This window comes from Dermacentor andersoni, chromosome 3, assembly GCF_023375885.2.
Source record: "Dermacentor andersoni chromosome 3, qqDerAnde1_hic_scaffold, whole genome shotgun sequence".
NCBI lineage: Eukaryota > Metazoa > Arthropoda > Arachnida > Ixodida > Ixodidae > Dermacentor > Dermacentor andersoni.
Window position 1 is genome coordinate 3567747 of NC_092816.1, and position 12683 is coordinate 3580429.

Here is a 12683-nt window from a genome sequence, read left to right on the forward strand (position 1 = left end):
TGCTTAGAAAAAAACACTTTCTTTGTCAGCTGGTCCTAGCTCTGCCATTCCTGCTAGCCAACCCTGTCTCGTACATGACGGGGGCATTCAACTTGGGTCGAGTGTTTCTCTACAAGTGGACGGTTAACTGGAGGTTCCTGCCAGAAGAGCTTTTTGTGGACCACATGTTTCACCTGGCACTCCTGGCTCTTCACCTTGTTGTCATTCTTTGCTTTCTGCCAAAGTGGATCAGGTAAGGTCTTGGTTTTTTTGCTAGTAGGCTTGCATCATAATTTATACACGTGGCCGATCATTGAGTCGGGATTCTGCGTATATGGCAAATGAAATCAGTTTTTTAGTATTCGTTTGCAAAGCGGTAATGCAATAACAGCACTTCATTCAGGCTCAAACAAGTGCATTATTTTTTCAGGTTAGTAACTCATTACGAATAACATTTCATCAAGCATTAGCTCGTCCATTCACGAAGTGACTTACTTGTCGCTAACCGAGTTGCACCAAGGTGCATGCATTGAGGTTGCACTCACCCCGAAATAACATTTGCAAGATATGACTTTAGTGAAGTGGTGACCATGCAAAGAATTGCCATGCTATGATGCGGTCAAAATTGTGGTAAGTGAAATGATGCAGTCGTTCAATTGAGGCACCATTTGTTGTTTCATTACATGTGTCTCAAAGACATAGTGGTCGAACGAGCTAATAGTTGAACGAACAAATAAGCGAACGACGACTAAACCAGCGCGTGAACGAGCAGGCGACTGCATGTTTTCTTTGCGAGTGCTCCACCGCCGCATCTTAACCTACACACACTTTAAAGCTGACACGAATTAACACGTACGTCTCAAAGACTTTTGATGCTGTCGTTCGGCGATGAACGCGGTTTTGGGAGAGCCTGCACACTTTTTCTTTGTATCGCAAACCTACAGGGCAACGGCCCATGATGAACACGAACAAAAGAGGCAAACAAAGCTATTTGCTTTGAAGAAGGCTAGTTAGTAACCGCAAAATGCAGAGTTGCTTTCCTAAGATGAGTTTTCATGTTCGAGCCTCAAATTTTGTCAAAAGGAATGTGCTGAATATTAAAGGTTTCGTAATCACATTTTCGCAGGCACTCTCGCGTGCCTGCGAATTCAAGCCTGTTGGCATACAATATGATTAAGCGCGCCAAATACGACCGTACTGCTTGTATAAACAAAGTACGTGTTGCGTAGGACTATACTATGAGAGACTCGCAACTACCTCATATAGTCATGTGGAGAACGTTGGTATGAAGTTCTCCCTCCCAATTCGATGAATCCATGTCTTTCTCCCTAGCCTGTAGCACTTACCACACAGTATCAAGAAGAGCATCTTGTCTTTGCTGAAACTATTTTGGCCTACGAAGGTGCAGCAGGTTATGGTGATAGAAAATGCCTTGAAGTGACATTGCACTTGCCATAAAAGTTCAAGGCGTTCGCAAACCAAAACAACACAAATGAGCAACGGTGCCAACATGTGCTCCTCGCCACTCTGTAGACACTTCTCAAGCGAAAATGGTGCTGAAGTGCGACTGTAAACAGATGAAGCGGACGCGAGGGCCCACATGACGCCATTAGGCCAATGACGTCACGGCGTCAGCCTCGACCAGACTGCATGAGGAGGGGGCGGCATCCTTCAAAGCGTGGCTCTGCTTTACAAAGTTTAAGGGGCTTTAGTGTGGCCTGGGGCCAGCCGTGTCACTGTTTGCCTGCGGTTAATTGACCGCCTCCCCCTCTTCCCAGTCATTGCTCCTGGCAATGAAAGGTTTGAGGTCTGAGACGTAAACTGGACTGCAGACTGGTCTCTCTTCAGAGTTAGTCAGATTGTATACCAGACGGGACATTTTGGTCTCCACTTCGTACGGGCCCAATAATTGGCCAACAGGGAGGGAAAGACGCCTTTGGCAGCATCACTCAAGGCATGTTTGCATCTGAGGACGAGATCGCCGACACCATAGTGCACATTGCGATGGGACCAGTCGTATTGGGCCTTTCTGCCCAGTTAGCGCTTTTGCTAGGTTGGAACAGGTCAGGTCAAGGGCCGTGTCCTTCCTTGAGCGCAGTTCCGCTGCGTAGCTGGAAAGGCAGGCCTTCATAGTGCACGCCCTGCTGCTGGTTCCCAGAATGCGGTCCATGGGGTTCGGCAGCTTTCTCCCGAAGTTGAGCAAAGCGGGCGCGTACCTGGCCAGATGGTTCACCGTGGATCACAAGAAGCCTCTCTTATTAAGGCAGACATCCCAGTCCCTATGTTGCCAAGCAAAGGCCACAAGCAAGATTGAGGTTCCAGTTAATCCATTCTGTCGGGTTGGCCTGTCGGTGATGCATGAATGTCTTGCGATGCTTAATGCCAAACGCAGCACACGCATGCAGACTACCTTGGCCGTGAAGTAGGATGCATTGTCCGTTATAAGCTCTGCTGGAAAGCTGAAGCGGCTAAAGACTTTGGTCAGCTTGTCACAGATTGTGCATAGCTTTAACTTCCAAAGGGGAAAAGGTTCAACCCATTTCGTGAAGTGATTGGCGACAGGCAGTAGAAAAATGTAGCCTCGCTGGCTTCTGGAAAAAGCACCCATAATGTCACAGGCCACAACTTGCCAGCGTAGCTGGCTGTCGTTTGGCTGCATGAGCCCTCAGGTGGTTGCCCACAGGACGCTTCACACATTGGCACTCGCACCACAAGTGGGCATGGTGAAGAGTGTCACACTTGATTCCTGGCTAAGTAGCGTAGTGGTGCCACTTTTGGAAAGTCTTAAAGGAATCCTAAAACGATTTTGATATTGTAGACATACTGCATGAGTTGTTAGGGTAGGCCCTTCTGACCATTGAGTGATGCATATAAGTGCTCTGCGTAAGAAGCGTGTAATTTATTATATTATTTTTTAAATGTGCATCGCTACCGATCGCAGTGGTGCCGCTCTCCTGAGTTTTCAGTTGCCTCCTCCCAATTGTTGATGTAGTAGTAGAGCTATACCAGACACGCCCAGCTAATATGACAGTAACCAAGTGTATTCTACTTTGCTGCTGGTGAGTTGTCAGCATGAGCATAATCATGAACATGTCGTCTTTTTATATATGTTTAAAATGTTTTACACTTGGTTACAGCAATGGTAGCTCTTTGTTTGTCTGGTTAAGCTCTGCACCACTAGGTGGCTGCACAGTGCAGACTGCTCAGGCTGCTCACATTTACGCTAAGGCCCCTTTATCACAGCGGTAGTTGCATGCATGGAGGAGCTTTAGTTTACACCTCTGCCCATTAGTGAGAACCTAGTCAGAACCCAGCTTGCTCGCGGGTTCCGAAATACCAGACATGCAGCCCTGTGACAGATTGCTTACGATGTACGCTGCTTCGATAGTTCTCATGAGGGGTCGACGGCCAGGCGACTAGCGGAGAGGTTGGAGAGGCTTCGGGCACTGGCTCCAATACAACCGGAAGTAGACAACACGACGTCATATCATGACGCATAGCCAGTGTAGCCGGAGCTTAGCCCCGATCTCTTGGCGAATGAGTTGAGGAGGAAAGGCGTCGATAGGGAGGAGGGTAACTTGTAATTGTCTGTGCTTCTCTTAATCTGAGACGTCTCACTTAAATTGTTGCACTAATGTTTTACTGTAGCTGTACCCTATGCGTCTGCAAAATTTGTCTGGCCAACCGCAAGTCGTGGAAATAGTTCAGGGTGGTTTTCCTTGGACTGTGGGGTATCACCACCTTGAAACACTCATGGGGAGCCTCCTCGGATGGGATATAGTGCAGGCGAACTTCATTGGTGTCAAGCAGATACATATCCATTGTGCCCGCAACAGTACCGGCTGCGTCGCACTCGGCACCTACAGCAACACTGGCTGTCTGTGTGTGCCTGACGGCACACACTGCCGCCCCGCTCCTCTTAGGAGCTTAGCTAAGCTCGTCAATGATTTGTTGACAAAGTAGGTAACTCTGCTGAGCCTTTAGTAGCTCTTGCCTGCTGAAGATTATAGCAGCAGATGTAATGGGGTCCACCAGCTACACATCCTCTCCGGCTGGCAATCCGGGAATCGCTTCGCCGTTGGGGCTCGCACCGTTCGAGCCATTGCAGACACAGGCTCCGGTCTCTGCATGTTGAGTGTGAATTGCCGCCGTTCGAGGTAGGGGTGTGCATTTGAAAGTTTCGAAGATTATCAAATATTATATTTTTAATACTTGTATTCGATTCAAAAACAAGGTATCCGAAAATATTTGAATATACGATTGGATACGAATATTCTAAACAAATCGAATATACTGCTGGCTGTGTGGGAGCAAGCGTGGTTCCTAGCGTTTATTTCTATCTAATCTAAGAAAGTGTATTCTTTGTGAACTTAAACTGCGCTAGGGACGATCGAGACACCGAGGTAGAAGACAGGACGAACGCAGACTAACAACTGGTTTATTGAAATCACACAATGCTGCCTCTTTGAACGATGCGAATGCCCAAGACAGATCATAACTGTGTGACTATGGAACACTCCCTCGCCAAGCCCCTATCTACACCAAAAAATCAAGCTCTTTCTTGAAAAGATACACTGACGGTTCGCTGACACACGTACCTATTTGGACCATGTCTTGCTATGAAGGAAGCTTTCAAGATTTCACGGGCGGTTTAAGTTAGCGAAGTTTAAGTTCACAAAAGAAGTGTGTCTCACAAACTAGCCTCCCAACACACTCTCCCTAAGAAAGTGTGTTTGATCTTGTGCTAAATTTTGCGATAATTTCACGCTGCTGGCGAAATTTGGCCTGTAAAGCCCGCTTAGCCACTGTACGGCAAAGCTGAGCAGGAAAGCCAGCCTCCCAAAAGCAAGGGGCACGGGTTTGCGAACAACGGGGGAGCACTCTTTTGCAGGTTCCACCCCTAATCCTGAGCTTATCGCTTGACAGCAAATACGATAAGTGATGACTGGTACTGGGTCAAATTCCTCTGAGTTTATGAGAAATTGATGTGGCATAATAAGGCACAGGTTGGCTAGAACAGACAACTGGCAGAAATTCAATTTTCCAAAACTAACATGAGTCACTTACACTATCTTTTAGTATAATAGCTTACTAGTTCAATTTTTTTTACCAATGACATTGTAATTGCAATGTTCCAACATGTTAAATTAACCAATTTGCTAATAAATGCATGTGCATATTGTCATGATCCACCCAGGTTTATGAATGAGAGAGGGCTCGAGGCACCCTCCATTAGACAGACGCTTAGCAGCGTGGTGGTGATGAACGATGACTGACCCCAAGCAGCTGTGCTCGCCGGTGTTTATTGGTGCGGTGACCAATGTTGCCTACCGACCCTGGCGGGCCAACGAAGATTATGCCCGCGGGGCGTCACATGCTTGTTACTCCCCCTTACCCCCAGTTTTGTTTGTTTACTCAAAGAAACAAACGTCCAAGTTCAGAGCATGAGGCTCTGCCGCCATCCCAGCCAAGTCGATGGTGCCTGCTATCCAGGCGAGTAACAGTCCGGTGGCCTCCGCGGTCGAGTACTCCGCCTGGGTACTGGTGTTGATGGGCCGGGTGTGGCCTCAGCCAGCCTCGCTCTGTCCGGAGGGTCTGCAGTGGTCGGCCTTGTGAGTGGTGCCGGGCTTGACAATTGCCCAACGGGCGCCGCGCCACTGGCAACGCTTGCCGCCTCCGAGGTGGGCGGATCTGCTTGAAGCGCCTGGTGTTGCCGCTAGTCCTCCTGTGGGCTGGAACTCTGAAGTGGCAGTCGAGGGTGCTAACCAGGTCTTGAGGCGAGGCCTAACATTGTCGGCATGTCTGTGCCATGTGGCCCCGTCTGGCATGCGTACGAGCAGCGATGAGGCACTGGCAGGAGGCGTTGGGCGGACCAGGGTAGGCCAGTACAAAAGTTCCTGGCAAAAACTGGAGCTCCCGACTCCGGCAAAGGCCCGGGATGGCACCCTTGGTCAGCAGCCAGCTTCTGCTTCAGCTGCTTCAGAAGCACTGTGGATCGAAAGTCTTGATGCAGGACGTCCAAGGTGTCTTGACCATCCGACCCAGCAGGAGCTCACAGGGGTCACGGCCAGTGACATCGTGGGGCGTGGTCCGGTACTGAAACAGTATCCGGGCAATCTGCGTCCAGAAATCCCCAGTCTGGCTCTTCTTGAGCTTGTCCTTGATGGTTTGCACCACCCGCTTGGCTGCACCGTTTGAAGCAGGTTGGTATGGCGGAACAATCATCCGACAGATTCTGTTTTTCGTCAGCCAGGCCAGGTACTCTATGCTGGCGAAAGCAGGACCATTGTTGGACGCGATGATGTCCGACAACCCCTGGGCGGCAAAGGCCTGTCGTAGCATTGCAATGGTCGCGCGCCTTCTGATGGAGTGGTGACAGGTAGAACCTCCACCCACTTCAAAAAGGCGACCGCCACCACAAGGAAGTAATGGCCCTTGAAGGGACCCCAAAATCCACATGCAGGCGGGACCACGGTCTCTGTGGTGTCGGGATTGGGGGCTCAATCCCATCGCTCGTGATCCGTTGTCAAGATTGGAGTCGGGCATGAATTAGAAGGTAGCTGGCCCATGCCGTCGTCCAACTTATTCATGCTGAGGACGTTGATGAAGGGAAGGACTGCTTCTCATCGAGAACGAGGAATATGGGTTTATTTACAGTATTTATATCAGTCTAACATGACTGTTTGAGAAAGTACATCAGTCTAACATGGCTGCTTGAGAGAGAGTGTCCTGAACAGCTGCACAACAGCAGTTTTTAAACACTCGGACCTCTCCCAATACAAGGTAATGCGAACGTTCATTTAGTCATTGCAAACTAGCCGCCTCTCGGCAACACGGTTTACACACACACGTGCACACACACAGGGGCGATGGTCCGGAGCCGACGTCAGAGGGGCTTCGTAGAACTCGGGAGCCGTGCCGGGTAGCGCGTTGTCTTGCGTCTTGGTCGGTGCGGGGGGAGGAACGCAAAACGGCGTTCCCGCGGCAACTCACGCACCCATAGCAGATCAGGTCCGTGTTGGGGAGTTTGGTAACAATAGTTGGCCCGCCGAACTCATTCCGTCACAACGGCGATGAGGCTAGAGGTTGGCGGCGGTTTCAGCACAAAGCCTCCTTCATCGAACGCATCCTAGCTGAAGCGACGGAGAGTGGAGGATGCGCGTATTGTTCCCCGACACAAAGTCGATTTAGTCACGCTGTGGCTAGAGGTTGGCGGCGACACTCCTGGAATGTTGCCGCCATAGTCGCAATTGGGTGGCAAACTTGCACTGCAGCTGGCCCTTCTTAACAGCACCTCCATGACCCGGAAAATCTCGACTGTCTAGCGCAGATAACCGCTGGGCAGGAAGAGAACGGCTGGTGGCCAGGGGGTGATGTCTTGGCTCGCAGTAACCACTTGTGCAATGATGTCACCGCCCCAAAACATTCAACAAGGACAGGCAACTGCGAAATGAACCACACAACACGGCTCTGCGCCGAGATGACGTACCTTGGCTCCCACTTTAGACCCGCTAGGCTTCAAAAAAAAAAAAAGCATAAGTGCAGAAACAAGAAAATGCTGCATTTCGCTATGCCAATTTCTGAAGCAATTTCGTGCTGACAAATTCAGCAATCATGGAGGGAATCCTGCTAAATGAGAGGGGAGCTTCTTGGCTTACCAAAATTAACACTAGTAACCCTAAAATTTAGGCAGGACCCTCAAACGCAGAATTCAAATTAGCCTGCTCAAACCATCTGCATTGCTATACAACTTTCCCTTCCTATATCTAACGGAGAAGTTGTGCTCTTGGAGAGTGAGGCTCCATCGGAGCAAGCGGCCATTTTCGTGTGACATTTGATTGAGCCACGTCAGAGGACAGTGGTCGGTCTCAAAGATGAACTTCGCTCCGTACAAGTAACACGACAACTTCTGGGCGGCCCAAACTAAACAAGCGCATTCCTTCTCTGAAGCGCTGTAGGCTTCCTCTCTTACATTTAGTTTACGGCTGGCATAGAGGATAGGATGCTCCTCGTTATCGCCGCCGACCTTACTAAGTACCACGCCCGTACCTCTGTCGCTTGCGTCGCATTGAACTATGAATTCCTTTGTGTAGTCTGGCACGCGAAGCACAGGACGAGAAATCAATAGCGTTTTCAAACTTTGGAAAGCTTTCTCTTTGTCCTTATCCCAGGGTACGTTACTCGGTGCTCCCTTTCGGAAGGCGTCCATTAATGGACTTGCCATTTGCGAGCAATTCGGAATGTACCGTTGATAGTACCCCACAAGTCCCAAAAATGAACGAAGGTCTGTTTTCGTGCGCAGCTGAGAAAATTCTCCAATCGTAGCTATTTTCAGCTCGGCCGGCTGTCTCATGCCCTGGCCGACAGCATGGCCCAGATAAGTAACCTGCGAACAACCAAACCTACACTTTTCCGCTTTCATCATTAAGCCGGCTTCCCTCAACCATGAGAACACCTGTTTGAGGTGCAATACGTGTTGTTCCCAGTTGTCCGAAAAAATTGCTACATCATCAAGATAGGGCAAGGCGAACTCCTGCAAGTCTTTTAGGACAATATCCATTAACTTAGAGAAGCAAAACGGCGCGTTCTTCAGCCCAAAGCTGAGTGCAAGAGGGCGAAAAGTGCCTACAGGTGAGATGAATGCGGCATAGCGGCTGGCACTTTCTGAAAGGGGAACTTGCCAGTACCCCCGCACGAGATCTATAGTTGAAATGTATTTAGTAGCGCTAACTCTTTCGATTCGTTCCTCAATGTTGGGTATCAGGTACAGCTGATCCCTAGTGATGGCATTTAACTTCCTGTAGTCAACACACGGACAAGGGTCCTTGTTAGGGATTTCTACCAGTATTAGCGGTGACGTGTAGTCACTCTCAGCGGGCTCAATAACTCCCAACTCACACATGCGCTGTATCTCTGCCTCCATAATCTCTCTCTGTCTTGGAGACACCCTGTAAGGCTTTGATCTTACGGGTTCGGTTGATGTCAGCTCTATTTCATGCGTTATTAGTTCGCTTCTACCTGGCCGATTGCTGAATCTGTCGAGATATTCCCCTAACACCCCTTTTAGCTCATTGAGCTGCTCGGGTCTTAGAGCGTGCGAGCTTACCAAATGTTTTACTACTTCTTCTAGGCCGATTTCAGAGTTGGAGGTCACCCTATACTCCTTAAACTTGGTACTAGTGCCATCCTGCTCTTTGATGGTATAGTTAACGACTCCGCTCCGCTCTACATACGGCTTCATCAAATTGCAGTGATATATCCTCACTTCCTTCCTGCGACCGGGCATTTTCAGAGCATAGTTAGTATCTGAAAGTTTGTGCAACTCTTTAACGGGCCCGTCCCAGTGAACTTCAAGCTTGTTCTTTCTTGAAGGTTTGAGGATCATTACCTGGTCTCCGGCGTTAAACGTTCGAAGCCTCGCATTCTTGGCGTACTAATAGAATTTGGCGTTCTTTTGAGCCACTCCCATGTTCTTTCCGACTAGTTCTTGGGTTGCGCTTAGCCGTTCCAACAAATTTAGCACGTATTCAACCACTGTTAGACTCTCCCCTCTTTCCTCCCACATCTCTCTTAACATTCTCAGTGGAGAACGGAGTGTCCTGCCATACACTAGTTCTGCTGGCGAGAACCCTGTCGCTTCATGTGGAACCGTTCGTAAAGCAAACAAAGTTGCCGGCAGACAGTTCTCCCAGTCCTCCTTGTGCTCGTAACAGAGCGCACGCAAAACTCGCTTAAGCACCGAATGCCACCTCTCTGCACTGTTTGCCTGAGGGTGATAGACAGAACTGTGTATTAACTTTACCCCGCACTTTAGCAAGAATGTGGAAGTCAGTGTGCTGGTGAATACTGACCCTTGATCTGCCTGAATTTCGGCTGGAAACCCAACTCGTGCAAACGCTGTCAAAAGCGCGTCTACTACTTCGGTGGAGCTGAGCTCTTTCAAAGGGATTGCTTCTGGAAACTTGGTAGCCGGACACAGCATGGTAAACAAGTACCTGTAGCCCGATTTTGTTTTTGGAAGAGGCCCTACCGTGTCTATTACAAATCGTCTGAAAGGCTCTGTTTTTAAGGGCACTACCTTCAGTGGAGCTTTCCATGTCTCTCCTGGTTTACCAGAACGCTAGCAGGCGTCTCATGATCTTACAAAGTTTTCTACGTCTTTGAAACAGCCAGGCCAGTAGTATTCCATAAGCAATCTTTCCTTTGATTTGTTTATGCCTAGGTGGCCGGACCACCCATTTCCATGACAGAGACTCAAAAGGTCCTCCCTGTACTTAGCAGGTACGACTAACTGATCTAAAATCCTACCCTTTCGATCTCTGTAGTGCCGATACAACAATGCTCCTCTCTCATGTATCGTCACGTTGCGCCTAGCAATGCCTTCTTTAGCTGTGTCATGTAATTCAGCTAAGCTCTCATCATTCTTTTGCTCGGCTGCCAGTGACTCTCTATCCACACATAAGAGCTGATCAAAGTTCTTTGAGGCCGGTGATAATAACGACCCTGTCTCGCTTGTGAGTGCGTCAGCTTGCTCTTCCTGCAGGCTAGAACTTTGACACTCTAGTGCTACGCTCTCATTGAACTGGTCAGCTGGCAGGCTTTCCTCAACTGATTTTTCATCGCTCGAGCCTAGCTCGGATTCAGGTATTCAAGTTATCCCCTTTTCTGTTTCCGCTGGAGGAGCTTGTGCATTTTCGGCCGAAAGTGACGCGATTTTACGAGCTTGGCCTTGGGTCAATGCCTGTACTATGCCCTCTCCCAGTTTAAGCCCTTTGTCACGCAGTAACTGATTCGAACGATTCGAAAAGATGTAAGGGTACTGCAGTGACAAAAATTTGGAAACTGCAGCCTCAGTCTCTAGCTCCCAGAATGGTCCACTGATGTTGACTTTGGCCATAGGCAGGCACACGCTGTGTTCTTCTACAACCTGTTTTATTCATGCTACTTCTCCGGTGAAGTCATTTACCGTCACGTAAGACGGATGGACAATGTCCATCGTGGCGGCACTGTCTCTTAGCACTCGGCATGGTTTGCCATTAACTTGCAGGTCGTGAAGATATGGGCTTAAAAGTTCCATAGTCTCGTCTTTTTCCTCTACGTAGGAAAAAACTACACTGGACTTCCCGCAGTTTACAGCTATATGTCCCAGTTTGTGGCATTTGTAACAGCGAATTGGTCTAAAAGATTCGAATTTTCTTTTCTGTTCTTTTTTTTTCGGTTTCCCCGTTAAGTTTCTCCTCGCTCTTTTCTGCGGGCTTTTCCTCCACGTCTACAGGCTCTGATCGTCTAGTCTGCGAACCCTTTTTGAACGGAAAGGGTTTCCGCGGTCCATTTCGACCGTCCCAGTTTCTGTCCTCGGCGTTCTACGGGTTGCGTAATCTTTGGCTAATTCAGCCGCCCTTTCCACAGTGTTTACATTCCCTCTGTCTTGCACCCACAGTTTCACAGCTTGGGGGATGGTTTTGTAAAACTGCTCTAGACACATGCATTCAATGATCACGTCTCTACTGTCGTACGCTTCCGCGCTTTTAAGCCACTTGACTAGGTTGGCCTTTAAGCTATATGCAAACTCCGGATATCCCTCGCTATCTTTCTTGCCTGTGCTCCTAAACCTTTCCCGAAAAGCTTCGGCTGAAAGGCAGTATTTCTTCAGGAGACTAGCCTTAACTTTTGCATAATCATATGCATCCTGTGCACTCAATCTGGCGATTACTTCTGCCGCCTCACACGGCAACATAGACAGCAACCGCTGTGGCCATGTACTCAGGCCGAAGTTCATCTTTTCGCAAGTCCTTTCAAAATTGCTTAGGAACAAGCCTATGTCAGTCCCGACCTCAAATGGCTTTAATAGCCTGTCCATGCGGTACGATTCTGCCTCACTTTATCGTCCCAGAGTGCCTTCACTTGCTTGAGACAACTCCAAACGTTTGCTTTCAAGTTCAAGTTGCATTTTTAATAGCCTGTCCATGCGGTACGATTCTGCCTCACTTTATCGTCCCAGAGTGCCTTCACTTGCTTGAGACAACTCCAAACGTTTGCTTTCAAGTTCAAGTTGCATTTTTCTTAACTCGCGATCTGTTTCACGTTCCTCTCTCTCTCTGTCCCGTTCTTCTCTTTCTCTGTCCCGTATCTCTCTTTTTTTCAGAAGTTCAAACCCCATTTCAATTTCTTCCTCACTTGCCTTTTGGGAAATTAGCTCCAATAATTCCGATTTTAGCATTTCCTTCCGTACATCTAGGCCAAGTTCCTCACCAACAATCAACAATTCGTCTCTCAGCAGTGTCCTTAACTCCATGATTGCTGCTTTACTGCCTTGGTCCTGCTCGCTAAATCTAGCTAGGAAAACCCAACCTTGCTAACACTCAACAATCTAGCTTCCCTACTGTTCAAAACAGAACAACCACAAAATGAAGCCTAGAGAGTCAAAGCAAGAACCAAGCACTCACCGCAGTCACAGCACCATGTCGCAAAGTCCATCTCACCGCTGTCAGCCAGTTGTCAGGATTGGGGGCTCAATCCCATCGCTCGTGATCCGTTGTCAAGATTGGAGTCGGGCATGAATTAGAAGGTAGCTGGCCCATGCCGTCATCCAACTTCATGCTGAGGACCTTGATGAAGGGAAGGACTGCTTCTCATCGAGAACGAGGAATATGGGTTTATTTACAGTATTTATATCAGTCTAACATGACTGTTTGAGAAAGTAC

The 12683-nt window shown here is 48.7% G+C and overlaps 1 protein-coding gene across 2 annotated transcripts in view; it reads left to right on the forward strand.

Moving 5' to 3' along the window:
* Nucleotides 1-12683, forward strand: part of Alg3 (Alg3, alpha-1,3- mannosyltransferase) — a 156135-nt gene that overhangs the window by 119473 nt on the left and 23979 nt on the right. For both annotated transcript variants that reach the window (XM_055065668.2, XM_050169410.3), the window contains exon 6: nt 30-232. In XM_055065668.2, coding sequence (XP_054921643.1) covers nt 30-232 — 203 coding nt within the window. The remainder of the gene's footprint in view (nt 1-29; nt 233-12683) is intronic.